The sequence below is a fragment of the Panthera onca genome, chromosome B3, assembly GCF_046562875.1.
Source record: "Panthera onca isolate mPanOnc1 chromosome B3, mPanOnc1 haplotype 2, whole genome shotgun sequence".
Taxonomy (NCBI): Eukaryota; Metazoa; Chordata; class Mammalia; order Carnivora; family Felidae; genus Panthera; species Panthera onca.
The window spans coordinates 145797659-145824814 of NC_138344.1; the positions used below are offsets into that span (position 1 = coordinate 145797659).

At 59.3% G+C, this 27156-nt stretch overlaps 1 protein-coding gene across 9 annotated transcripts in view; it reads left to right on the top strand.

The window, feature by feature from the left end:
• Nucleotides 1–13189: 13189 nt before the first annotated feature.
• Nucleotides 13190–27156, top strand: part of PACS2 (phosphofurin acidic cluster sorting protein 2) — a 56200-nt gene continuing 42233 nt past the window's right edge. For 3 of the 9 annotated variants that reach the window (XM_078447746.2, XM_078447749.2, XM_078447747.2), the window contains exon 1: nt 13194–13480. In XM_078447746.2, the coding sequence (XP_078303872.1) occupies nt 13362–13480 (119 nt within the window). In that variant the 5' untranslated portion in view covers nt 13194–13361. Of the gene's footprint in view, nt 13481–27156 lie in introns of all 9 variants that reach the window. The other 6 variants (XM_078447750.2, XM_078447755.2, XM_078447751.2 and 3 more) reach the window with 4 other exon arrangements.

Consider the following 27156-nt stretch of genomic DNA (forward strand, 5'->3'; position numbering starts at 1 on the left):
TCAGTAGAGTAGCTGGACCCACGTTTGCAAGCCCCAGTCTATGGCAAGACTTGATAGTAGGTACCAACACGTGATCTCCCGGCCGCAAGAGTAAGACGCCCACCAGTTACCCGCTGGGTGATAAGATTTCCTCTCCGGACAAGGGCAGTCCCATGCCTGCTCTCCTCTAGGCTAGCTCTGTCATCCAGAGCAAGCCCAGCCTTCCGAGCCCACCTCCATCTGGCCCACTTGTGCTTCTTTGACTTAAGAAATTCTGTTGCTCTCATGGGGTGCCTGGAGGGCTAAGTGGGTTGAGCGTCCGACACTTGATCTCGGCTCAGGGCATGATCTTGAGGTCTGTGAGTTCGAGCCCCGTGTTGGGCTCTGTGCTGACAGTGGGGAGCCTGCCTGGGATTCTCTCTCTCCCTCTCTCTCTGCCCCTCCCATGTGCATGCACTCTCTCTCTCTCTCTCTCTCTCTGCTCCTGCCCCACTTTAGCTCTTTCTCTCTCCAAATAAATAAACTTTAAAAAAAAGAGGAAAAACTAAACCAACCGAATTCCCACCATAGAGGTAATTTCTTCCCCCACCCCAAATTTATTTACTTATTTTAAGAGAGGGAGAGAAGGAGGGAGGATCCCAAGCAGCCTCTGAGCTGTCAGCACAGAGCCAGAAGAGGGGCTCGAACTCACGAACTGTGAGATCATGACCCGAGCTGAGGTTGGAGGTTCAACCCGCTGAGCCTCCCAGGCACCCCCATTTCTAACTTAAAAATAGGTCTTTTGCATGTAAATGTATACTTGACACGCACATGCATTTACACACACGTCTGTTAGCCAAATAGGATCGCGTGATACATTCCATTTTTAGCCACGTGTAAACTCACCATCCCTCGTGGCCGTCGAGTGTTTCCTGGGGTGTCTGTGCCGGGCGACCTAACCGTGCCTTGCTCTGTGACCCCGGCTCTCACTCCGGGTGTCAGTCTCCCAAGCTGAGCTGGCTGGGTCTCCAGGCACACACTGCCCCCTGCTGGTCCCTGTGGGTGACCTCGGGGCCACCAGCAGGTGTTGCGACAGGACTCTGCCACCCGCAGGGTCTTTTCCGGACCCCCCTTCCAGCGGTTTCTGAACAGGGACCTGATGTAGCCCTCCGGTGCGCTGACACCCACCGCCCCCTTCCTGGCGCCTGGGAGGGGACCCTGGTGTCCAACCCCCACAATCTGATGGGCAATACGAGCATGTCCACGCGTGGGACTCCTCGCCCGTGATCTTCAGCCTGTCCACCCCATGGGCAGGGTGCCTTACCTGGCCTCTGCGCTCCTCCTACCCGTCTGCAGGAGAATGTCATGCACTAAGGATGTTGACCTTGGGCCTGCGATTCATGCCACAGGCACGCTCCCTCTGTTTACCCTTTAACTTTGCTGGCAGTGGGTTTATGGCTGCGGACACATCTGACACTTCCAGGCTCTCAGCCAGCAGTGTCCTTCAGTGTCTCTATACTTGGAAAGTCCCCTTGGGTCTCACGGGGGCTTTGCTGCATTTGATGCTTTTCGCATTTCCCTGTGTCGTCCGTCTGGGTTTCCTGTTGGTGTTTTGTGAGGAGAAGGCTGGGACCCGATCTTGCCCGTGGCCCCGAGGAGAGGCCACACACCCCACGCTGGCTCTGTACCTCAGTCTCCTCTTGGACTCTTGCATGGCTTTGGTCACGGCCACCTCGTGAGACATCGTACATTGGTTAAGATTAATCCCCTTCTCCCAAAGTGTGGTAATAATAATGTCTGTGTGGCTTCCAGCCCCTTCCCCCCATGTCACATCCCCTGAGTGTGGCGGGAGGAGACCGCAGGCACCCGTGGCTCCGGTGAGAACACTCAGGATGCTTTCTCAGGGACAGCCACACGGTGGTCCCTCCAGGTGGACTTAAATCAGCTTCTCCAGCTCCTTGCAAAAGTCTGGGCTCTCCAGAGACACGGAACCAACAGGATGTCCATATACAAGGAGATTTATGATGCAACAGTGCGATGGGGCCCTGGCGGGGGGGAGCACCAGGCCTGAGAAGTCCCACGACCTGCCGTCTGCACGCTGGGGCCCTGGGGAGCCTGCGGTGTGACACAGCCCGAGTCCCGAGGCCTGAGAGCCAGGGGGAGATGATGGTGGAAGCCTGGGTCCTAGGACAGGACGTGAGACAGGGACCCCCCCCCCCCCACAACAGTGAGGCTGGAGAAGGGGATGAATCCCTCCTTCCTTCACCTTCAGTTCTATCTGGGCCTGGACTGGATGGGGCACCACACTGGGGCCGCCCCGGCTTCACCCGGCCACGAGCCACACGCCAGTCTCCCCGGGAGCCCCCGGCACACACCCGGGAGGAGTGTCTGATCTGGGCGCCTGTGGCCGGTCACATGCATGCACGCAGGGACTGTCCCCCTCCCCTGTCGTCCCCTTTGGATCTATACGCGGTCGGTCAGTACCCTCACTGAGAAACAACATGTCACTGTCCACACACTCAGATATTCCTTCACAACACACGCACCTGCCCACCTTCTGCTACAAGGCTAAGAAGGGGGCTTGCCCTTTTGGGGGGTCTTACCTCCAGCCCTAAATCAAGGGCTCTGTCCCCACAGGAGAGGAGAGAACAGATATTGGGGCCATCCTGCTCTCTCTGCCCTGAGAGGTATTTTGTTTCATTGTTTGCCGTTTGGGGGACGGACCTTCCCTTGACGTCTTAGGACACACAACGGTCCCAGCTTTGGTTAGTCACAACACTATTGCAAGGGCTTTCTCTTGTGCTTTGTCAGGATATAACCAAATTCTATTCATGATGACAATATATGGGGCGCCTGGGGGCTCAGTCACTTAGGCTCTTGACTTCTGACTTCGGCTCAGGCCATGATCTCACGGTTTGTGAGATGGAGCCCCACGTTGGGCTGTGTGCTGACAGTGCAGAGCCTCCTTGGGATTCTCTCTTGCTCTGCCCTTCCCCCGCTCACACTTGAGTTCTCTCTGTCTCTCTCTCAATAAATAAATAAGCTTAAAAAAAGTAATGGCAATATAATCTTTTCCTTCCCATAGTTCCTACTAATGTTTTAAGGATTAACGGGCCATTTTAATGGGATGTTAGTAATGTTTTGCCAATACGTGATGTTGGTCTAAATGCCCCAGATGGACAGCTGGGTAAACAGATTATAGTGTTTCCACATCACAGAACACCAGAAGGCTATTGGAAACCACACTCCAGAAAAAACATTTAAGGTTGTAAAAAATGTTCATAGCGTGTAGTTAGGTGAGAAAAATATGCTATGTATATTTCAACCCAGATTTTGGAGAAACGTGTGTATGTATGCATAGACAAAGGGGCTGTAGGCCTCTCAGGACAGTGCTTATGACTCTGTCTCTCCCCTTTTACTATACTCTGTGCCTCCAGTGCAGTGGGTGGGGTGCCCCGTGCCTCTGTAAACACGCTTCTGTGCCTTTGCATATGGCAGTCAGTTTCTGTTATCTATTGTTCAGTAAAAAAATGTTGCCCCAAAATGTAGTGGCTCAAAACAATGGCAGCATGTCATGGATTAGAAGAACAAATATTGTTAAAATGTCTGCAGTATCCAAAGCAATCTACAATGCAATGCAACCCCTATCAAAATAACACCAGCATTCTTCACAGAACTAGAACAAATAATCCCAGAATTTTCCTGGAACCAGAAAAGACCCCGAATAGCCAAAACAATCTTGAAAAAGAAAGCCAAAGCAGGAGGCATCACAATCCCAGACTTCAAGCTGTATTACGAAGCTGTAATTATCAAGACAGTATGGTACTGGCACAAAAACAGACACAGATCAATTGAACAGAATAGAGAACCCAGAAATGGACTGACAAACGTATGGCCAACTAATCTTTGACAAAACAGGAAAGAATATCCAATGGAATAAAGACAGTGTCTTCAGCAAGTGGTGCTGGGAAAACTGGACAGCGACATGCAGAAGAATGAACCTGGACAGCTTTCTTACACCAGACACAAAAATAAACTCAAAATGAATGAAAGACCTCAATGTAAGACACGAATTCATCAAAATCCTTGAGGAAAAAGCAGGCAAAAACCTCTTTGATCTTGGCCGCAGCAACTTCTTACTCAACACGTCCCTGGAGGCAAGGGAAACAAAAGCAGAAATGAACTACTGGGACCTCATCAAAATAAAAAGCTTCTGCGCAGTGAAGGAAACAATCAGCAAAACTAAAAGGCAACTGACAGAATGGGAGAAGATATTTGCAAACCACGTATCAGATAAAGGGTTAGTATCCAAAATCTATAAAGAACTTCTCAAACTCAACACCCAAAAAACAAATAATCCAGTGAAGAAATGGGCAAAAGACATGAATAGACACTTCTCCAAAGAAGACATCCAGATGGCCAACTGACACATGAAAAAATGCTCAACATCACTCATCATCTGGGAAATACAAATCAAAACCACAGTGAGATACCACCTCACACCTGTCAGAATGGCTAACAACTCAGGCAACAATAGATGTTGGCGAGGATGCGGAGAAAGAGGAACGCTTTTGCACCGCTGGTGGGAATGCAAGCTGGTGCAGCCACTCTGGAAAACAGTATGGAGGTTCCTCAAAAAACTAAAAATAGAACTACCCTACGACCCAGCAATTGCACTATTAGGCATTTATCCACGGGTTACAGGCATTCTGTTTCGAAGGGGCACATGCACCCCCATGTTTATAGCAGCCCTATCGACAATAGCCAAAGTACGGAAAGAGCCCAAATGTCCATCGATGGATGAATGGATAAAGAAGATGTGGTCTATATATACAAGGGAGTATTACTCGGCAATCAAAAAGAATGAAATCTTGCCATTTGCAACTACGTGGATGGAACTGGAGGGTATCATGCCAAGTGAAATGAGTCAGTCAGAGAAAGACAAAAATCATATGACTTCACTCATGTGAGGACTTTAAGACACAGAACAGGTGAACGTAAGGGAAGGGAAGCAAAAATAATATAAAAACAGAGAGGGGAACAAAAACATGAGACTCTTAAATATGGAGAGCAAAGAGAGGGTTCCGGGACGGGTTGTGGGAGGGGGGATGGGCTAAATGGGTCAGGGGCATTAAGGAAGCTACTCCTGAAATCATTGTTGCACCATATGCTAACTTGGATGTAAATAAAAAAAATTTTAAAAACTCTTACAATTCAATAATAAAAATACAAACAACCCAATTAAAAGATTTGAGTAGACATTTCACCAAAGAAGATGCAAAAATGGCCAATAAGCACATGAAAAGAGGCTCAAATCATTAGTCATCAGGGAAGTGCAAATCAAAGGACGATGAGATGCTATTTCACACCCACTAGTGCAAGGAAAAAGACAAGCGTTGGTGAGAACGTGCAGAAACAGGAGCCTTCAGATGTTGTTGGTGAAAATGTGGTGAAGTCACCCTGGAAAAAGAGTCTGGCCGTTCCAGAAAGGCTTCTCAGGGTCTTTACCACTTTCTTTAAGAGTTTTAAGTTGTCAAGAGGTACCCTATTACACAGTTCTTCTCCTAGGAATCTGCCCACGAGAACGAAAAACCTAGGTCCCCGCAAAGACTTGCTCACGATGTTCACGGCAGCACTATTCCTACGGCCCCGACTGGAAACGACGTGCACCCACCAGCGAGCGGACAGACAAAAGGCAGCATCTCTGTACAAGGGAACGTTACTCGGCTGGCCACGAGAAGAGCCAAGTACTCACGGGTGCTGCACAAAGGATCCTCAGAAACGTCGCGCTAAGTGGAAAAGGTCAGACACGAAAGATCACGTCCGCTCTACCGCCATCTACGTGAAATGTCCAGAAGAGGTCGGTCTGTAGAGGCAGAAAGCGGACAGTGGTTGACGGGGGCTGGAGGGAGAACAGGGGAAGTTTGGGGATGCTGAGACCGGCCTCCAGTTGTGTGGTGATGGTTGCACGACCTTACAAACGTACTAAAATCATTGAATCGGATATGCTAAGTGGGGGGATTTTGTCGTGTGCTAATTCTACCTCAACAAAGCCGTTAGAAAATCCACGCAGGACACTTACGTGGTCCCGGAACGAGCACTTGATTGGGGCTTAGCAGGCCGGATCCCTCTCCTCACGGCTCCAGGGTGGGAAGGGGGGGCTGGGCGCCTCCACGCGCTCACCCAGCCTGTACCGGTGCGGGGCGGGGCAGGTGGAGAGAGAGAACACGAGTCCACTGGAGCCGCCACAGCAAATCCCACAGACTGGCCGCCTTAAACAGTCGTCTGTCTCTCGTGGCTCTGGAGGCCAGAAACCTGAGGTCCGGGAGCCGGCCAGTTAGGTTCCCGGTGAGGACCCTCTTGCGACGCACTCACAAGGCAGGGAGAGAGAGACAGACAGACAGACAGAGAAGGGAGGGAGGGAGAGCTGGGGGGCAGGGAGAGCGCCGGTGGAGCTGGGCGCCTGTTGTGACCCAGCCTCGAAAGCCACGCGGGCCACGTCCGCGGCAGCTGCCTCCTGGCTCAGAGGCGAGGACGGCGTGGGTGGCCATCGGCAGGAGGAGCCCAGGGGCCTTCAGGAAGGGGTGGGAGCCACAGCCGGTCCGAAGTCAGGAAGACCCGACGGGGGACCTGGTGCCGGACAGAAGCCACTGTCTGTGCACACGTAAAGTCTGGAGCGGCGGGGCACGCCCCCCCATCCAGAGTGCCCTGTCCCTGTCCCTCGTTCCTGCCGTCATCCGAGGCCTTTTCTCTGTGACATGCAGGTGGGGCCCTGTGCACGTTTTCTGTCGGATCCCGGACCTCCGGTGGCGCCTTCGGAGCTGTGGGTTGGGGTGTGATAATAACTCAGAGAGGGTGCTCGGAGCAGGCGGAGGGAATGAGCTCTTCTCCAGCAAACTTCGGGAAAAACCACAGTGCATGCCACGCACCCGGCTTCGTTTCAGAACCTTCGTCTCTGCTTTCGGGAAGTGGAGCATCGGCCGCTGCGTCGAATGCTCTTTAAAAAATAATTTTCCTGGGCGCGGGGGGCTCAGCAGGTTTAGTGTGCGACTCTTGGTTTCAGCTCAGGTCTTGATCTCACGGTTTCGTGGGTTTGAGCCCTGTGTCAGGGCCCGCTTGAGATTCTCTCTCTCCCTCTCTCTCTGCCCCTCCCCTGCTCACGCTGGCTGTCTTTCTCTCAAAAATAAATAAATAGACTTAAAAAAAAATTTTTTTTTTAACTTTCCTGACCCTGATGGAATTCCTTTGGAGGTGATAAACTTCCAGAAAGTATGACATCACACACGCTGCGGGAACTGTGACAGTTGGTGACAAGTCGTGGTAGGCAAGTTTTTTTTTTAAGTTAATTTATTTGAGGTGGGGGGAAGGGGTAGAGAGAGAGAGAGAGAGAGAGAGAGAGAGAGAGAGAATCCCAAGGAGGCTGAGTGCTGTCAGTGCAAAGCCTAACGCGGGGCTCAAACTCACAAACCTTGGGATCGTGACCTGAGCTGAAATCAAGAGTCGGACGCTTAACCGACTGAGCCCCCCCCAGGCGCCCCGAGAGGCAAGTTCTTGTGGGATGAGCTCCCTGGCTGATGCCTTCGAGAAGTTTGGCCGCAAAGAGAGAAGGGACTCCAGCCCCGCGTGTCTGCTGCGTCTGGGGTGTAAATGCTCCCACCACCGCCGACTTCTAGCTGCCCAGGTGCTGCCCTGACCGTGAGCCTGGCAAGAGGGACAAGTCGCATCTTCAGCGGCACCAATACAGCAGACACAGACAGCTCATGAGCAGAGAGCGTCCTCAAATGCATTCAACTTACCAGCAAGAGTACCGTGTGTTTATTGCCTTCGTTTTTCACAACAATTATTTGACTGTGAATTTATAGAATTTAATTTTTAGAAGGGGCCGCAAAATGGGGTCGTATCTTTTGGAGATTTTTCTACCTGGGTCTTCTTTTTATTTACTGATCCGCGAGAGCTCTTTATGTGATAAAAAAAAAAAAACAAAACGGTCTTCTGATAGATCTTTTGCGTTTTTTCCAAGTTTTGTGCTCTTTTGGTTTCTTTTTCGGAAAATAGACAAAGTTATGGATCTCATCTTTTACGGTTTGGTGGTTTGCTTGTAAAAGGCCTCCTCACTCCAAGATCAGAAACTTTTTTTCCAGTGTTTTTCTAGATCCGTTAGAGTTTCATGTTTCACGATTAGATTCTTGCTCCATCTGGAATTTATTTTGGTGTAAAAAGTGAGGTAAAGACTACGTTTTCGTTGTTGTTTTTTTTTTTAAAGTCTAGCCCGTTGTCCTGATACCATACTTTGGGTGCCCCGTCTCGCCCCGTTGGCCGCACATCATGGGGACGCCAGTCACACACTCCTCGCGTGAATGCGGCCCCTCCTCCCTCTTCTCCGGAGAAAGCGGCCTGTCCCGGCCATATGCTCACATTCAGCATTGCACACACATCGGAGAATGAATTCGACCCTTTCCACGTCAGCGTTCTGGTGTGGCTCACCATTCAGGCGCAAGTCAGGAGCGAGCAAGCCTCTCTTACTTTCCTCGATAGAACTTTAACATGTTCGAAAGTTACAAAGTTCGTTCCTAGGTATTTTATTTTTCTTTTGCTGTTCTGAACAGGACGCAAGCTTCCCTGTCATTTCCCACGTGCTGGTGGTTTGCGTGCAGGGTGCCACGCCCCAGCTCGCCACCTGCCACGCGAGCTCCTCCTCACTCACCCCGCCGTTCGACAGACTCGCGTAGAGCTTCCCTTCTGACCAAGTGGGGCCACGAACGAACGGGCTCCCTTGTCTCCGGGCTTCCAGGTGGATCAGCCTTCTTGGGCTTGGTCAGGGCCCGGCATGCTGCTCCCTCCTTCCCGGTTTCTAGGACTTTCCTTGCCCTGCCTGGGTTTCCCTTACACCTGCCCTCAGGCAGAGGGTGCCACCTGTGCGCTGGAGGGACTTATCTGGATACACTATGTTCGTTATCAACATTGCATTATAAACATGCCCACTAAGACCCTCATCACCTGCCTACCGGGTACAGCCTGTCTCCCCCTCCTCATGCCCCAGCCCTCCCCTCCCCTCCCCCTGCAGTGAGCAGCACAGTGACCACTGTCCTCATCTTCCTCGTCCAGTCTATTCGCCAACCCTGTTGACTCTTCCTTCAAAACCCTGGCCACCTACAGCCATGTCCTTCCTCTCCCTGCCTCCCCTCTGTCCATGTGCCCCAGCGTCTCACGCATCCACTTTTGCCCCCACAGTGCTTTAGAAGCTGGAAGCAGGTGGCCCCTCCCTGCAGTGCTTTCCTGATGCACACTTAGGATAAGACGGGAGGGCGCCTGGAGGCTCACTAGGTTGGGCCTCTGACTCTTGGTCTCAGCTCAGGCCGTGACCTCTCTCTGGGGGAATGTAAGCTCCTTGAGGGCAGGAAAACTGTCTTTTCTTTCCTGTGTTCTCAGGGTTTGACGCTGGCTTACTCATCATTTTTTTTTATTAAAATTTTTTTCAATGTTTATTATTTATTTTTGAGAGAGAGAGAAAGAGACAGAACATGAGCAGGGGAGCGGTAGAGAGAGAGGGAGACACAGAGGTAGAAAGGCTCCGGGCTCCGAGCTGTCAGCACAGAGCCCGACACGGGGCTCAGACTCACAAACCACGAGGGCATGACCTGAGCCCGGGCCACCCAGGCACCCCCAGGTCGTCATTTATTATCATTCAGACAACACCTGAATGTCTGACTCACCTCTGTGAGGCTCACGTGGGATGTGTAACTTCTACAGCGGTGAGCCAGCAGCCGTGGTTAATGGGGTACGAACACCAACAGCCGGCTGTGCCCTTCCGGCGAGCCCACGCACCCCACGCAGCGTGGCTGCCAAGTGCCCTTGTCCCTGTTCCGATCCTCACGGAGCGTCTCAGCCGTGCCGCGGGGCCAGCCTTCCTATCCATCTTGGTGCCCGTGCACCTGCCCTGTGCCGGGAGGCTGCCTGGGTCCCTGGGGACCACCGTTCCTCTCCCCGTAAGAGGCCCGCTTTCCTGGCCGCTCCCGGCCACCCGCGTGCCTTCTGTGCAAAGTTTCTGCCCCTACCTCAGCACTGGGGGCCGGGACACACCACCGGTCCACCCAGGGGAGTGGGTGTGACACAGGCCATCCGCCCCCTGCCAGGAGCAGAGCCTAGACAACGGCTCGTTCCACCCGGCTTCCCCGACCGGCTCCACGAGGAAGAGAAGGCCTGCGCAGCTGCAGGCTGGAGCCGGCTGAGGCCATCCAGCTGAGCGGTGCCCTGGCCGCGCACCCGGCAGGCTGAGCCGCCCCAGACGGTGCACAGGAGCGGGCCAGCCTCTCCAGGTGAGCACAGCGGCAGTCGGGCCCCAGCGTGCCTGCCGTGGCCCATCGTGCCCGTGACGCTGTGGCTCTCCCGGTGTGGGGATGCGTACGTGGTTCCTGGGCCAAGGGGAGCGCAGCAGTCCCCACACCTGCGGGGAACCTCTCGCCAGTGGGGCCACACCTGCCCGATGCCTCGTCGTGTCCCCCGCCTGGACATGGGTGTCCATCTAAAGCCAGGCTGAACAGATGAATGAGGTCCCGAAGTGCCAGAGGTCCAGACTGCCCAACTAGAAGGGCCGGAGCCCCGACCTGCAGGCAGAGGGGCTCTTGGTGACGACGGGTGGGACCCCGTAAAGGGGGCTTTGAGCTGGATCTCCTAGCATGTGCAGCACGGCCGGCTTCCGTCGCACGGGTTGGAAACCCGAGGCTTTAATTCATCTGAAGAAAGGTGGCAGGCTAGGGTGCCCATCAGGTCCTCAGTACAGGTCTTCACCGAGTCCTTCTCCGCTCCAGGGTCTGAACAACCCCTCCTCAGGGGTCCCTGCCCCGCCACACCCAGCCCCCCAGCTGTCCAGAGGAGCTCCTCTTCAGCTAAGTTCCTGCCTTAAAGAAACAGCCACCAGAAAGCAGACGTGCTGCAAGCATTTGGGGGTGTCAAGCATTCGGGGGCGTGCACTGCCACGCCCAGCTTCCCTGGAGGGGCACGGCCCCGCCTCCCAGGCACTCATCCTGGGACAATCCACAAGTGGATCATGAACAAAGACTCGTTTTCAAGTACAGGGAATGACAATGCAAGTGAGAGGTCCCGGCCAGAAAGGTACCCCCATCACCAAAGTGTTACCTGTCGATCGTGGAAAGTTTGGAAAATACAAAAGGCCACAACCTCATTACCACTAACACTCTGGTGTCCGTATCGTCCCAGCTCGAAAAAACAAAACCAGGACGGGCAGCATCACAGGTGTGGTGCTCGGCATCTTGCGCCTCTGCCTCCCCGACCTGAAGAGGTATTTAAGAACTTCCGCCGTGGGGGTCCAGTTAGGGTGGCTCTGGGCCAGGCAGCGGGCACACACACCCGGGCACCTCCTCTCAGCCTCAGTTTCCTCAGCGGTAAAGCAGGGATGCGGACAGGACCGCCGCGTCCGTGAAGGGCTCACCGTGGTGGCTGGCGCACGGGAGGTTTACAGCTCTGCTAGAGGGGACAGCCGGTGTCCAGCCCCCATGTGCGCTGCCTACTTGTCCCGCATTTCCTCACATGCCCCACCCCAGTCCCGGCCCGGGCGAGACGCTGGCCCACCCGGCCGACTGCAACCAAACCGCACGCTGCCCCGCAGCACCGCACGCGACATGCCGAGGTCGATGGCCGTCAGTCTCCTGCCACCAAAGGGCCTGTCCTCACGCGAGGCTGCTGTGTCCTCTCTGAACAGTCCTGTCCCCATCCTCTACCTCACAGGTAGGAGGCCCACGGCGGGCACTGTGCCTGGCGGAGCGGTCCCTCTAAGACAACACCCCGCCAGCTGGCTGAGGACACACAGACCCTCGTGGCTTCGGACTGCGCCACCCCGAAGGGGCGGGAGCGGGGAAACACAGATTCTCTTGTTCTCTCCCGAGTGTGGCCTGGCTTTAAGCAGTCCCAGCTGTTTGCAGCTCCACAGAGGGCGCTCCAGCGGGAGGCGGGGCTTGCACGGAGGGGGAGTGGCCTGGGGTCCTCTGCAGGAGACATGGGCACCGAGATGGTGAACCCCAAGGGCCAGGAAAGAAAGAGGGTTTGCCTGGCCTGGCCTTGTTTCAATAAAACTCTTTGTAGACAACAAAACAGGCAGGAACGGAAGGAAAAGCCACCGTAATACCGTAGATACTGGGGGAACAGAACAGATGCCAGAGGAGCTTTTCCTATATCCCAGGGCGGCATCTGGCCACTGACCCGGACCACCGCCAAAGGGACGGGGTGGAGACTCCTCCTTGGGCCCTGGAATCTGGACGTCCTTTCCCAGGGCCTTTCCCCACCCTGCCTGTCCCGTGGGCCGAGTGGGTAGCCCTGGGCACGGTCCCCTACCGGCCTGGGTCCCCAAGTCCACTGTGAGCCCCAGGGCCAAGAGCCGCCCCTGCCCCCAATTGTTCTCCATTGTCTCGCCTAAGGAACGCAGAGGGGCACCGGGGGGTAACAGGGGGTTCCGGGCACAAAGAGCACACTGCGGAGGGGCCTGGGGACATCAGCTCCACACAGCGGGCCAGGCACGGCGCCCCCCAGCGCCCCTGCAGGCAGGGCCCCCGGCGGGCTAGGGCAGGGCGACCGGCGGCCCCGGTCCGAGCGGCCCACCCGGAGCCCGCCCCGAGCCCGCCAGGTGGGGGGACCACGGAGAGTTCGCGGGGGGCGGGAGGAGCCCGGGGCCCACTGCGCAGGGGACACGGGAAGTGCGCGGAGGGCCCCCAGTGGGTGCGTGGGGACACGGGGCACGCGGGGCGACAGCGAGTGCCCCTGGGGGGCGCCGCGGACAGGCGAGTGCGCGGGACTGCGGTACTGGGCGGGTGCTGGCGGCCGGGGACGCGGGAGCGCGTGTGGCGGGCGGACCGGCGGGGTGTGTGTGTGGAGGCGACCGCGGTGCGGGGTGCGGGGTGCGGAGTGGGGGGTGGGGTTCCACCCGGAGGCTCCCTGGGGGCGGGGCGGGGTGGGGCAGGCGGGGCGGGGCCTGTGCGCAGGCGCGGGCGCGCGCTCCCGAGGGTCGCGGGCCGGGGGACGCCTCTCGAGTCGGCGGCAGGGAGCGCGAGCGTCCCCGCACTTCCGGCCAGCGCTCCGCGGGCCTCGATTGGGCTCGAGGCGGTGAGCGCGCGCCCGCTCAGCCAATCGGCGGCGGCGGCGGGGCGGGGGCGGGGCGCGCGGCGGGGGCGCGCGGCGCGGGGAGGGGCGGGGCGCGCGGCGCGGGGCGGGGCGGCCGCAGCCTGGTTGCCGCCCGCGGGCCCGTCCGCCGCCCGCCCGGCCGTCCCCGCCGCCGGCAGCCATGTGACCGCGCCGCCGCCCTCCGCGCGCCCGGCCCGCCCGCCCGCCCGCCCGCCGCGCGTCCGCGGCCCGGCCGCAGCCCAGGCCGCCGAGGGAGCGGCGGGGCCGGCGCCATGGCCGAGCGGGGCCGCTTGGGCCTGGCCGGCGCGCCCGCCGCGCTCAACACGCCCGTGCCCATGAACCTGTTCGCCACCTGGGAGGTGGACGGCTCCAGCCCCAGCTGCGTGCCCAGGTACGCCGCCGCCCGGCCGCTTTGTTCCCGCGCGCACCTGCCGGACACCCGGGACCTGTTCCCGGGACCGCCTGCCCGGGGCTGTCCATCCGGGCCCTGCGCACCGCGCCGTCCCCACCCGGGACGGTCCGCCTCGCACCGTCCACTCGGGACCTGCTCCCTGGGCCGTCCCCACCCGAGACTGTCCATCCGGGACTCCACCCGGGACCTCGTGCTCGGGGCCGTCCCCCGGGTCCTCGTGCCCGGGGTCTCCACCCGAACCGCCCGTCCACCCGGGGCCCCCCACCCCGGGCCTCGCGTTTGCGCGCTCCACTCCGGCATGCGCATTCAATGGGAGCAATCTCTGACGCGTGGAGGGCCTCTGAGGTCCTGGCACCGCCGGGAGGGAGTGGCGCGGGTGTCTCAGGTCCCGCGGTCTTCTGAGGCTCACCTGGTTTCGCTCCCAGGCGGCATCATTGCACCTGTCCACTGATGCGGTGCTGGTGCTGGAGTTGACTCAGGGCGCCTCCTCTCTCCACTGCTGTCAGATTTCCTTTTGCGCGCAGCCACACTGTCCAGTCCGAGTGTCCTGGGAGTGACCCGCAGGGCGCACAGTGTCCAGAGGACACCTGAAGTTGGGACCGTGATTTTTCTCTTTCATCCAGCGCACAGCTTTTTATTGGTGGTCTTGGGGGCCTGGTGCTGCCTGCTCAGTCCTGCTGGCCCTTTACCTGTGTGCGCCGTGTTTCCTAGTTTAGAGACACCTTCGTGTCCATGAGCTGGGCGCTTTGCACCAGGCTGTTAGTTTTGCCATGGCAGAGGACTGCACCCCCCGCCTCGGTGGGGAAGTGGCTGGACCCCAGTGGGAACAGCTAGACCAGGTCTACCCACAGGCCAGTGCTGTAGCGAGGTCACCTCCACGCAGACTGGCAGCCTCCCTGTTTTCCTTGCCAGCTTGGCGCTCTCTCGGTTTCTTCCAGACTCAGTGGTCCCTGAAGATGAAGTTCTCAGGCCAGAGGGAAGAGGCAGACTCGCACTAGGGTCAGGCCTGGAGGGCTGCACTCCCTAGGGAGACCTCGTGGTGAGGACCACAGGATTGCCATCCAGACATGGGGAGTGGGTGGTGTATTGCTGAAGGGGACACAGCTCGTTCTATAGGTGTCACAGAGCGAGGTGTTGGGGATGCCAGTCTGTGGGGTGTGCTCCCTGGGGGTGCAGAGCTGGGAGCTCAGGGCACTGGCTGTGCCAAGTGGAAAGGACGGGCCCTCTGTATACCTGCCAGATCTGCATGGGGCCTCCTGGAGGACGCGGTGACCCTGTGAGACCTGAGGGTCGGTGTTAGCCGGGGTTGGGGGCCAGTGACTCCAGACCCACCTGCTCACCTCTCCTTCTGGGAGGTCTCTGAGCCTCGCAGCCAAGCTGAGGAGCATCTCCTCGCCCTTTCCCATCCTGGCATTTGCCCTAGGGTCGAGTCCCACAGCCAGGGGTCAATATGGGCAGCTCTTCCCCCGATGTGTCTGTCCCTCGGCACTGTCACCACCGCCACCAGCCCTTAGATCTCTCATGCTGGCTGCCTTCCGTCAGTGCCCCCTTGCTACACCACGTGCCCCCCGACAGAGTGCAGAGCGTGGCCTCTGTTTGCTGCACCTCTCCAGCTGCTTCCTGGGGCTCCCCAAAAGACCGCTGAAGTTTAACTGGAGGGTGGTGGGGGGAGGTTGCAGGAGAAGCCAGGAGGGTAGGAGCTGGATTTAGGGTCCTTGCAACACCTTGTGGAGATGGTCTGGGAAGCCCGCTCTGGTGAGCGTCAGGGGACGGGGGTGGGGTGTGCAGCCTGGGCCGAAGGGGAGGGGTGATGGCGGGTGGTGTTCTTTGGGGTGAGCACGACAGCCATCAGGAGAGGCAGGCAGAGTTTATGGGTTGAACATAGGGAACATGGGTTATGGCACACGCCCCCCACCTGTCCTGGTGAGTGTGGCCCCTCCCTGAGAGGCGGTGCCCGTCCCCTGCCCATACCTTCTGCGCAGGACTGTTTTTCGTACCTAAAGGGGTCATACTTTCTCTGTTCGTTTGCGTGTCTTGCTTTCACCCAGTCTTTAAGTTCCCGAGTGACAGCGTACCCGTGGCTGTCCCTGCAAGATGACAACATGGGCCTCTGCTCTTCAGGGGACCTTTCACCTGTTTCCAGCTTTTCGGCAATGTCGGATGTGCTGCCGTCGGCGTCGAGTCCCCGTCCTGTGCACGTGTGTGTCCAGGGGGCGGCCAGGCCTGCCGCAAGCACGTGCCCGTAGTAGGGTTTGGGGGTGTGTGCGCGGTGTTGCTACCAGGAGGCTTCCCGCAGTGGCTGTGCCAACTCCAGCCCCCAGCGGCGGGGAGGAGAGTCCCCAGTGCTCCACATTCTTGCCAACACTTTGCCTGACTTTTAATTTTTGCCAGTCTGGTGGGTGTGAAACGGTCTCGTGGTTTTAATTCGAATTTCTCTGATTACTGATGCCGTTTGCACTTCCTCGTCCGCAAAATTGCAGGCCACTTCTTTTGCCAATTTTTCTTTCTCCTTCTTATTTTTATTTTGTCCCCCCTTGAGCCGGGTCAGTTTCTTGAGGGGAAGGTCATCCTTCCCCAGCCACAAGCGTTAGGGCCGTCTTCTCCCAGTGATGCGTGGTCCTTGGCGGTCCGCGAGGTGTGCACCTCTGCCTTTCCTGGCTCCTGTCTCTCGCCCTTCCCTTCCTGGTCGTGGCGGAAGCTCCCTGCTCTCCCCGGGGCCTGTGCAAGGTGTGAAGCTGGAACTCCAGGGAGCCCTGAGTTGGTGGCTTTCCCCGAGGAGGCCGTCACAGGTGCACTCTTCCCGGGTGGCCATCAGCAGTGGCGTGGCGCCCTTCCCTGTCGCCTCCTGTCTGCGCCGTGGCCGGGGTTCCGCAGGTGGCCCCTCCCCTACCCCTGGGCCCCAGCAGATTCTGGGTCACTTTATACCCTTGCGCGCCCCATTTATTTTTTCTTTCCTGTTCAGGTTATCGATTAGTTTTTAAATTTTGGGGGGCTGGTCATCCTTTCCCCTGCTTACTGTTCACTCCGATCTTTACCTCTGTGAACCCCTTGTTCGCATCCTTGGCCCATTTCAGGGACCGAATTGCAGTTTGGTTCGCATGGTGGAGGGAGGAGGTTGTCCAGCTGGCAGGGGACGTCTGGTGGCTGTGTGCCCGTCGGCCACACCCCAGCAAGACGGGAGCGGCCGCTCGCACCTGCAGGCTAGTTCCGTTGTTCTGGGGCCTCCCTGCGGCGGGATCAGGCAGCACGTGGCTCTTGGGCTCACGCACGCCGAGTCCGTGTCCACGGTCCCTCCTCTGGGTGCGCACGGTATCCCGCGGTGGGAAGAAACCGCGCCTTGTTTCTACCTGTCCTGTCGGCAGGCGTGTGGGTTGTTTCCAGGGTGAGGCTCTTGGGTTCACAGCTGCCATGGCCGTTTGGGGCAGGGCTGTCACTTGTCCTTGGTGACAACTGGCCACCGGGGGGGGGGGGTGGCGTGTGCCAGTTTTCTGAAGTGGTGGCACTGTCTGCTGCTGCCACTAGCCGCGTCCTGTGTTCCGTCTTGTGTTCCATCGTCTTGTGACTTCTAGCCATTCCGACAGCTGGGTGATGGCTTCTCCTGAGGGTCTTTTCTGGGATTATTGTGCCTGGATGTTGAATATAACCAAACAGGTTTTTTTTTAAATTAAGAGCATCATCTGATTCTCCTTGACTTGCTGTTGTGGTACATTACGTTACGTAAATGGATTTTCTAGTATTAAACTAACCTTCTGTTCTTGGAAAAATTCCAGCCTGGTCGTGCAGTGTCACCCTTCTCGCTCACTGGCGGGTTTAGACGATGAAGATTTTGTTTAGGATCTGTGTGTGTGCGCGTGTGGTCTGCAGTCTCACCAGATTCTGATGCCAAGACACTTTGTAGAACACGCTTCAGAGTGTGTCTCCTTTTGCTGCTTTGTGGTGTCCTGTATGCAAGACTGGGGCTGCTTCATCGCGGAATGTTTGTGGGAAGCCAGCCAGAAAGGACCCTCAGCGTGGGATTGCTTTATAGGCACTGCCCAGATTCAGTGGCTTCCATAGCTGTAGGACACTTTCCCCCCTTTGAGTTGGCGTTTTAAAATATGTTTTCCTGAGAATGTGTCCATTTTGTCCAGATGTTTGAGTTTATTGGCATATAGTCGTTCACGATATTCTCTTATTTTTATTTTCTAACGCCCGCAGGGTCTGTAGTGCTGTCCCCTCAGTTCGTCACACTAGCTGCTGTGCAGGTGGACAAGAACGCTTGTCTCTGTCTCACCGAGGGCTCAGCAGTGGATGAAATGAATACTGGTTCTTTGTTTTCTGCCATTTATGATTCTCGGGCTTACATTGCTGTTCTTGTTGTAGTTTCTTCTGATAAATGTGTGGCTCCTCATTTTCCTCCTCGTTTCCTTTCACATAAGCGTCTGTACTTTGGAAATCAGCTGTGCCTCACAGAGTCGTTCCACTTAAAATATTCTTCGTGGTCTCCACTATTCTCTCCGTAACCTGTCGGAATTGCAAGTTTCCAAGTTTCTCGATACGCAAACATATGGGTTTGTTTCCTAGTTTTCCATGATGCAGTTCATCTCTCTTCTTCCGACTGTTCTTTTCTAACCTAATTATGTTGTGGTCAGAGAGAGTGGTCAGCATGACACCAGGTCCATAATATTTTTTGTGACTTGCCTTATGGCTCAGTTTGAGGTCAGTTTTCATACATGTTCTGTTTGTACCGAAAAGGAATGCGTTTCTGGCAGTTGATGGCGTTTGATGTCTGTCCGCGCCCTTCAGGCTTGGTTCACTGCCGTCTTCAGATCTCTTCCCCTTTTTGTCTACCGGAGAAGTGTGTTAAAATCTTCTGATGGTGGATTGATCTGTTTCTCTTGGACTTGTGTCATTTTGAGACTAAGCTCTTAGGTACATACGTGTTTGGATTATGATACCTTCCAGGGGTTTTGAACTTTGAGCACATATGGCTGTCTGAACGTGGACTTTGGTGACAGGAAAGCTCTCTGAGCTTCTGGAAAGCACTATGTGTTACTTCTTTTTCCACCTTTTTTCTTTAGACTTTCGTGTGTCCTTTCACGTGAGATGTATCTTTGGTTATTCGGCATGGATCTAGTTTTTGTTCACTCTGAGAATCTTTATTTTTTAACTAGAATCTGAGAATCTTTATTTTTTAACTAGAATAATTTAGGTCTTTTGCCTAAATTACTGACGTTTCGGTTCGCGTCTACCTGTTTACGTTTTGTGCTCATCAGTTTTCTATTTTCTGTGTTTGTTTTTCTCTTTGGTCTTACCTTATTTTGAACGGGCTTTTTCTCGTTCTATTTCTCCATCATATATTAGTTTGAAATTTACCACTGTTTCTGTGTCTTAGTGATTACTGTGTACGTTGCAGTTTGCATACTGGCTGTATTTTCAAGGTAATTTACCTTTATTCTGTTCCTGGCAGACGCAAGGACGGACCTTACAACCTGTCATTCTGACCCAACCCTTTCATGCTGACACGCTCCTGTTTGGTGTACGTCACCGTGCTCGTGAGCCCGGGAGGGGTTGTTCACTCCGCTCTTCTGTTAGCACTCGATTAACCGCAAAACTCACCACTTCCTTTCCTTTATTTCAGAACCTGGAATAGTTTTCCTCCTCTTTATGTCTGAGAAGGCATCTTCAGGATTTTCTTTAGCGAGGTGGTGTTGATAACTGCTTTTCTGTGTATCGGGAACGTTTGTCCTTTTTTCTGGAGGGTGTCCTGTGGGTGTGGACGTGCAGGTGGCATCTCCCCTCTGCACGTGGAGGGCGTATCTTCCTGACTTTGTGCTCAGTTTTGCTGTTGAGAAGTCGGCCGTCGGTCGGATGAGACTCATTTGAAGGTCTGTCCTCCGCGATCGCCTCTCTGTCGCCTCCAGGTGTGGCTTTCTTCTGATACTGCCTGGTCATGGTTGGGGTTCTCCAACTTCGTGGGTCGGTGGTTTTGACCAGTTCTGGGAAGTGCCAGCCGCCCTCTCTTCAGCGCCGTCCCTGCGGGCCTCTGGAGCCCCGTCCGGATGCGACCATCCCGGCGGGTGGTCACAGAGACCACTGCCGGGCAGGTTTTGCGTGTCCCCGTGACGGTGGCTGGTTCTCAGCTCTTCCTTCTACCTCTGCCCGCGTCCCACGGGGCAGCCGGTGGGCACTGTGCCGTCTTCCACCCAGGGCTCGGTGTGGACATGGTGCGCCTGCTTGGGGAGCTCCCGGAGCTGAACGGGGGTGCTCTGCTCACGAGTGTGGGTTTTGTTTCGAGTGTGCGGGTGTGTGCTGGGGGAGAGGCACAGGCTGGGCGCCGTGGACTTGGCTGGCAGCTGGGGCGGGGTGGATGTGTGCGCGGGCGGAGGGGGGGCCGCGGTGCTTGCCGCGTCCGAAGGATGAAGTCGGCTCGGAGGGGAGACCGAGAAGGCTGGCCCTCTGTGGCCCGTGGGCTGGCATCTGTGGGGGGCACTTGGGCATCCAGTGCCTCTCGCTGCAGCCCACCCGTGAGTGTGCACCTGGGCCGTGGTCTGCTTCCTGTGCGGAATTGGCCTTTGTGTGGCAGGAAGCAGCTGCCTTAAGGGAGCTCACAGCTGCTTTGCTGGGGGGTGGGGGGGGGCAGGGTGGTCTCATGTGATGCTTGGGTGGGGACCCCTCGGCTGGGCTCCAGAAGCAGCTCTCCGCGCTCCTGCCCCACGTGCTGGCCGTCCCGCGTGGGAGGGCTGGGTGAGGGCGGGTGTCCGTGGGGTAGGGGGACCGCTCCAGAGAGTGGCTGTTCAATCGGGAAAAATGATGTGTTTTTTTGACCCTGTGATGGGTCAGATCACGAGGGTCCGTCGGGAGCCCAGGCAGCATGCGGCCCGGCCAGAGTGACCCGTCACAGAGACGGGTGCTGGGATGCAGGCAGGGCGGGCGGACCGTGTGCGCCCAGAGCCCACGGGTTGAGCGTGCCCTTCCCGCGGGCACAGCCCAGTGTCATCCAGCATCGTGGCCGGCCCCAGGCTGCTGTGCTCTGGGCACTGGCACATCCGCGCGTCCCCGCTGGCGGTGCGGGGCAGCGTTTGGACTCGGGCAGGGCGCGGCAAGCGCGTGGAACTGCCGGACCGCACCTGCGCCTCATCGGCTCCCGCGGTTGCTAGGCAGCCTTGCAGTGGAAAGTCAGCCTTGGAGATGGTGTGGGCGCGTACTTAGAGGCCCGGCTCCTGTCTGCCCTCGAGGTGCCTCGGTCCAGGGGGACTGTACCCGAGCCGCACCGTCTGGACTTCCGTCCGGTGGAAGCGCTCTGTTTGTCGGTGTCTCCGGCCCCGTCTCCCTCTGGGGGAAGGGCAGCTGTGCACCTGACAGGCAGGGAGGCACGCGTACAAAGCCCAGCTGCCGCTTGCCTGGCGGTTGGCGCCCCAGGGAGTCAAGGCCGCGGCGCCGGGTCTCTTGCTGCTCTAGCCAGGGTGGGTCCCCTGTGGCGGCGGGGGCACCAGCGACTGGCGCACCTGCCCCCTGGCCAGGCACAGGTAGCACCCAGCCGTGGTGCCGAGAGCCTGTGGGTGCTGTTGTCCCGATGGTGGGAGACGAGGGCCGGGGGCCGGGACAGGCGGTGGGCACACGTGGGGCTCTGCTGCCCATCGGCAGGTGGGCTGGGAGGGGCCCGGGAGGAACTGGCCCAGCCTCTCCTCCCAGCTGGCTTGTGCTCCTGGCAGCAAGGGAGGTGCCTCGAGTGTCTCACGGCCGGCTGTCAGCTGGCTCCGTGTCTGCTTTCCACGTGGCAACACCACCGTTCCAGCATGCACCCCCGCGCCCCGCCCCTGCACGCACATCGTGGGGTCTGAGGTGAACGGCGCAGTGTCTGTCCACAGCGTCACCCTCTGCCCTCTCTGTGGGTGGAGTCCTGCTGGCAGGGGGTTTAGCCCCTGTCTCTGCCCCCACACCCGCCCCCACAGGCCCTCGTCCCTCCTCCACCACCGGGCAGGCCCTCAGAGGCACCCCCTCTGCTCAGACGTGGTCGTACCCTTCACCGAAGTGCCAGCCCGGCTCTGCCCTGGGTGGGCTGCACAGTCTCCATCCTCGTGTGGCAACCACCTCCTTCCTGTCCCCGGTTGCTCGGCTCAATTCGTAGGGTACATGTCGTCCCCACTGGGACGGTGCTGGCGCCCCCAGGCAGGCCCTCAGGTGACCTCTGGGGTGACCTCTGTGAGTCAGAGCCTCGAACTGTGGACAGCTGGGGCGCCTGCCTCTTTCCCTGAGTTTTTTCTCCAGATAGTTTTTATTTCTTCTAACGTATTTGCTAGGATCCGTCATGTAATCTGAGTCTCGTGTTGCCGCGTGACTGTGGCAGATCTCGCACCCGTGACCGTACCTCCCGATTGTGTGCTGGAAGGTTGGGACCTCCCTGGTTTCGAGTGAGCGTCTGTGGCACGGCGTGCCCTCCCGGGTGGCAGGGGCGGCACGTGGAGCACGGCTCTGCAGGTGCCCCGGCCTCGCACTTCTGCCCTCAGCCGGGCGGTGCCTCCGTGCTCACACACGCATCCCTGCCCGCCCGGGAGGGGACGTTGTGGGTCTCCAGGGCCCCCAGAAGTGCCTCAGGCAGGTGTCCTGCCGAGGGCCGGCTCTGGGGACCTCGCCTGCGGCCAGCTGACTGTCCTCTGGGGTCCCCGGGGGTCCTAGGCCATCGCAGAGGGCCCTTCAGGAGCGTGCAGGCTCTGGCTGGATCCTAGCTTAGGCTTCAGCCGGCCGTAGCGTAACTGGAGGTTAGTAGGGACGGGTCGGCACACCCTCTTCTCTGGCTGGTTCTGCCAGGAAATGCGCGAGCGGGGACTGTGTTTACAAACATAGCACTTGTCCGATGGAGCGTCCGGGGGTGGGACGATGAACTCATTTGTGGGTGTGGGGCCCCTGAGAGAGGAGTGAGGATGAGGGGCTGAGCGGGTGGCTGGGAGGGCGGACAGGGCCTGGTCAGGGCGAGCCCTTGGGAGGAAGGGAAGACGACGGGGCTCCCTGGGACAGAAGGGGCGTCGCGGGGGGTGACGGGCTGTTTGCACACAAGGGGCACCGGGTCCTGGCTCCCCACCAGGCTGTGCTGTGACGGTGGAGGCTGCCTTCCTGGTCTGAGTTCAGCATTGTGAGCACTGCAGCTGAGGGAGGGGCCCTGCTGGGGGCCCCGGTGAGGAGGCAGGAGGCTGAGGCCTCGGGGTCTGGGCGGGGCGTCTGCCACCTTCGCCTCCGACTTGCCCGCATGTGCCGGGAGGCATGGGCCGGACCCATCCGTGGGTTCTGGAAAGCCACCTGGCAGGTCATGGAAGGTTCCGGTTGTGTGTTTATTCGTGGTCTGGGTCTGGAGCAGAACTGTCGACAGCTGAGCCCCCTGAGGATCGCTGGTGGCATCGATCTCGGCAGATAAAAGCCGCGTGCAGCGGCAGGCCAGGCGTGAGGGCCGTGGTGAGGGTTCTCCGGGAGAAGCCGGTGTGGACGCCGAGCCCTCTGCCCAGCAGTGAGGCCCTGCCTCTGCCTTCGTCTGAACCAGCAGAGTCGACCACAGCTGCGTTCCTCTTTCCTGCTTTGCCTCTTGGAGAATCACTTCCTCAAGAATAGGTGGTGACCACCCTGCCCGGGGCAGGCTGCTCCCGTGGACAGGAGGACATTCCATTCTGTGCCACCACGGCGGAGGCCCACCAGGGAGGGGACAGCTGCGTCACCAGCCGCCGCCGGGGGTGGACGCAGGAAACTGCTGGCCTGGCCTCACGGTCACTTGAAAGCTGGGGTGTCCGCACGTGCCGTCCCTGAAATAGCCCCGGGCGGGGTCTTCAGGCGGAGGAGGCCGGCCCGGTGGGTGAGAAAATACCACCCCGAGGACCTTCGTGGTCGCGCCCCAGCGCCTGTCTGCTCACAGGGAGCTCGCTGGGCAATGATCTTCGTGTTGGGAACAAACAGAAAACGTGTCTGATTGGATTGGTTTAGGAGAGAGCTCCTGGTGAATTTGCTCCTTGGGGGTTTTCTGGTTCCCTCAAGAGGAGGGGAGGATGAGGTCCCTTCTCCCAAGAGCGCGGCCTGCGACCCAACGAGAAAGGCAGGCCAGCTCCTCGACCCAGAGTCCCACAGCAGGGGACTCGGCGGTGACCTTCAGGCCCATCCCCCGGCTGACAGAGCCCTGAGCCGTGGTGCTCAGGTGGGCACGAGCCGGGCCCCGAGCCGTGGGCACGGTGAAGCCAGGGCGGGGGTCCTCGTCCTCACTGGCCGTGCGCTGTAGTGTAGAGGCCCTGGGCCCCCACGCGGCCCTGTCCCAACCCCCTGCTCCCTCCCGCCCGCTACAGATGCCCAGCTTGGCATTCTGGGCGTCATTTGAGATTTGCTCCCCAGCAGCTGTTGCCTTTCCTGCCTGGATGAGAAGCCCCTGGAACCAGGCCCAGCCTGCTGTCCCCTCCCTGTGGCCCCCCGGCCTCCAGCACCGTCCTGGGCACCGGGCTGGCTGATGCTTGTGGAGAGGACACGGGGTGGGGGTGTGGTGGCCTTCAGGAGCTCCAGGAGTTTCCGGGGCTGGGGTCCTCGGTGTCCTCTGGGCGGGGCGGGGGGTGGGGGGCGTTGCTGTGGTGTAAGCAGCCAGGGGGCCGCTCGAAACGGGAATGGCGGGGGACGTGGTGGGGCCCAGCGCTGTCCCCAGACCCGGGGCTCCCGGTGCCCAGCGGGTCCACAGCACACAGCACACAGCAGGCTGCTTCGTCCGCAGAGCCGACAGGCGCGCCCGTGGCGCCCGTCCCCAGCCTGCCGGGCAGCGGACGTCTGCAGCTGGAACTCGGGGCGGGTGCAGAGGAGGGGCGAGCGCCCACCGGCACCTGCACCCGCCTCACGCCGGCTCCACGTGGCACCCCACCTTGCCCTTTCCCTTTCGGGGTCTCGCAGCCCCTCCAGAGAGGAAGGGCTGTGAGGCAGGGCCCCCCTGAGCCAGCGCACCTGATCCCATGTGATGGCACCTTGGCTTTTTCATCCCGGCCACCCAGTGGGCTGTGGGCACGATCCTGGCTTGGCGCGGGGAGCTGGGGGCCCCGAGCGGTCACTGCTGTGCCCGCAGAGGGCGGTGGGAAGTGGCCGAGCCTGCAGGCCAGTCCGCCTGACCGTTGGCCTGACCTCGGTGTGACCCTGCCCCTCGGGTGACGGGGGCCCCGGTGAATCTGAGGCGGTCCCTCAGGGTGTGGCTGAGAAGAGGGGCCCGGCACTGTCTGGAAGGGCGAGAACCTCCCTGGGTGCCAGAGACCAAGGAGGCTGCTACTGGGAAACGTGTGAGCACAGACCCCCTGTCGGGACCATCCAGGAGTGTCTCTGGCTGGGGCCGAGCCTGCTGGGGTGCGGCCAGGAGACAATGGGAGGGGTGGGCGCCGTCTGGGAGAGGAGGGGGGTGGTGGCCGCTGGGGGAGGGGCGGGGGCTTGGAGTCATTGGGAGGAAGGGGGTGAGGGGTGTGGCTTCTCCTGGATCGATCACCTGATTCTCAGATGTGGCAGAGCAGGGGGTGGTGAGACGGGGGCCCAGAGTGGGGCGCAGACCCGGGAGCGCCAGAGCCCGCATGGCCTTGCCGTGGACCTGGGTGGGTAGTCCGTGGCCGTGGCCGGCGTCTCAGGTGCACAGCTGCTGACCAAGTGGGTGTTAGTGGGCGGAACCAGTGGGGAGGAGGGGCTGCTGGGCTGGGGGCTGGCACGGGGTGAGGGAGGGGGTCCTGGTGCCGGCGGAGGCAGCGCGTGGTCTGTGTGTTGCTGGCAGCCTGGTGGCTCCCGGGGGGGGGGGGGGGGGGGTGGGCACAGCCCAGGTGGGCTGGATGTGCGAGAAGCCCAAGACAGGTTTGTGAGAGGGGTGGACGGGGCTTCCTGGAGACTTCGTCTCGTGTCCTTTTCCGGCCGGAGCCGCGCTGCCTGCTCGTAGGCCTCTGGCGACGCGTCCCCCCCCCCCCCCCGCCCCCCCCGTGGACCCTGGCCCACTTCCCAGGTCACCGCCGGGGCTGCGCCGCCTGCTGCCCTGCGCAGGTGGTCTGGCGTGGCTGGAGCTGGCCTCGGCTCGGCTTCCTGGTGACGGGCCCCTTGTCATTTCTGTCCTCTGCTCGAATCCCGCTGTGTCCTCAGCACCGCCTGGCCAGCTGTGTCGGCGGCAGCCCCCGCCCCGCCCGGGAGGGCCGCTCTCTCGCACAAACCCACTTTTGACTCCAGGTCTGTACGTCTGCGGCACCTGTCACACGCGTTTGTCGTGCTTCCTTCTCTTTGCGTTTTTGGCCATTTTTCTCCGAGGAAACCGATCGAGACTGATTTGCCTTCCTTTATTAGCGTCTCCAGGAAAGTTTTCTGTCCATTTGTCTGTTACTGGCTTGCGCTGCCTTTGAAGGGAAAGCCGCCCCCTCCCCGCCACCCTGGCCCCTGCGAGACAGCCACAGGGGACGGCCTCGCCTCTGCCCCGCCCTCCCGGGGCCCTCGGACGCTTCTGTCTTCTGGCCTCTGCGGCGATTTTGAGAAGTTGGGGAGAAGCCTGCTGGAGGTTCCTCGTGGGGAGGGAGTTCTCTCTGGTTGCTTGGAAGGGCTTCCTGTGGTTTGGTGCGCACGGCGCGAATCCGCGGTCAGCGTCACCGCTGTCCCTCTCCTTGTCCCGGATCGGGCCAGCCTGCACGTTACCGCCCTGCCACCCGGCCCCTGACGCGGCCGTCGCAGATGCAGCGCGCTCCTGCGGGACGGACCCCTGCTGCCCTCTCGGTGGGGAGGGGAGCAGTCCTGGGGCACCTGGGCTTCCTTGGTGGAGGCTTCCCTAGGGACGCCTCACGGCACAAATGGAGCAGTGCCTGTGGGGGTCCTAGTCCGGCAGCCTGGGGTCCATCCCGCCCGGGCCTCACCGCCCAGGTCCCACCTCCTACCGCCATGATGCCAGAGGTGGGGGGCCGTTTCAGCACGAATTTGGGGGGAAACAAAATTTAGCGTGTGGCACGCACTGCCCCCCCGGGGTTTTGGGGGGACGCCCGCAGCCGTGCACTCTCCCGCTCCCCGACACAGGCCTCCTGCGGGCGGCCTCGCGGCTCCTTATCTGCCTCGACCTGGGGCCCAGCCGAGCCCGGCGCGGGGGGTGCGGTGCCGGGGCTCTGTGCTATGTGCTGGCAGGGGCTCCAGGGGGGAGCGCCCACTCGGCCTGGGGCTCTGCTGGGCCACCCCTGGTGTGAGGCGTCAGAGGTGCCGGGACCACAGAGGCTCCTTCGCCTCATGACTCCCACCCACCCGCTGCCCCTCGGGGTCCCACGCCACCCGTCACCTCTGGGAGGTCGGGCTGCCCCGGGCGCACTGTGGTCATTAGACGAGCTGGAAGCACTCCACGCCCGGCAGGGCTGGTTCTGCCGCTCCACTGAGCCTGCCCGTGGGGGGGACAGCCTGTGGCACAGCGCCCCGCCGTCAGCGTGGGTCCCGCTCCCCTTGGCCTTCGTGGACACCCATCGCTCAGGGCGGTACTGTCCAACGTGGGGCACTTGTTGTCCCCAGAGACAAGGTTCCGGCTGCTTTCTGGGTTAGCCTGGGGACGTGCCTGGGGCAAGCCTGGCTGGGGGGGTGAGCCCCTGGGGGAGCCAGAGGAGCTGGAAAGCGAGGCCGCCCCCTTCCAGGCTCACCACCGAGTGTGCTCACACCCCTCCCTGCCCTTGTCAGGGAGGGGC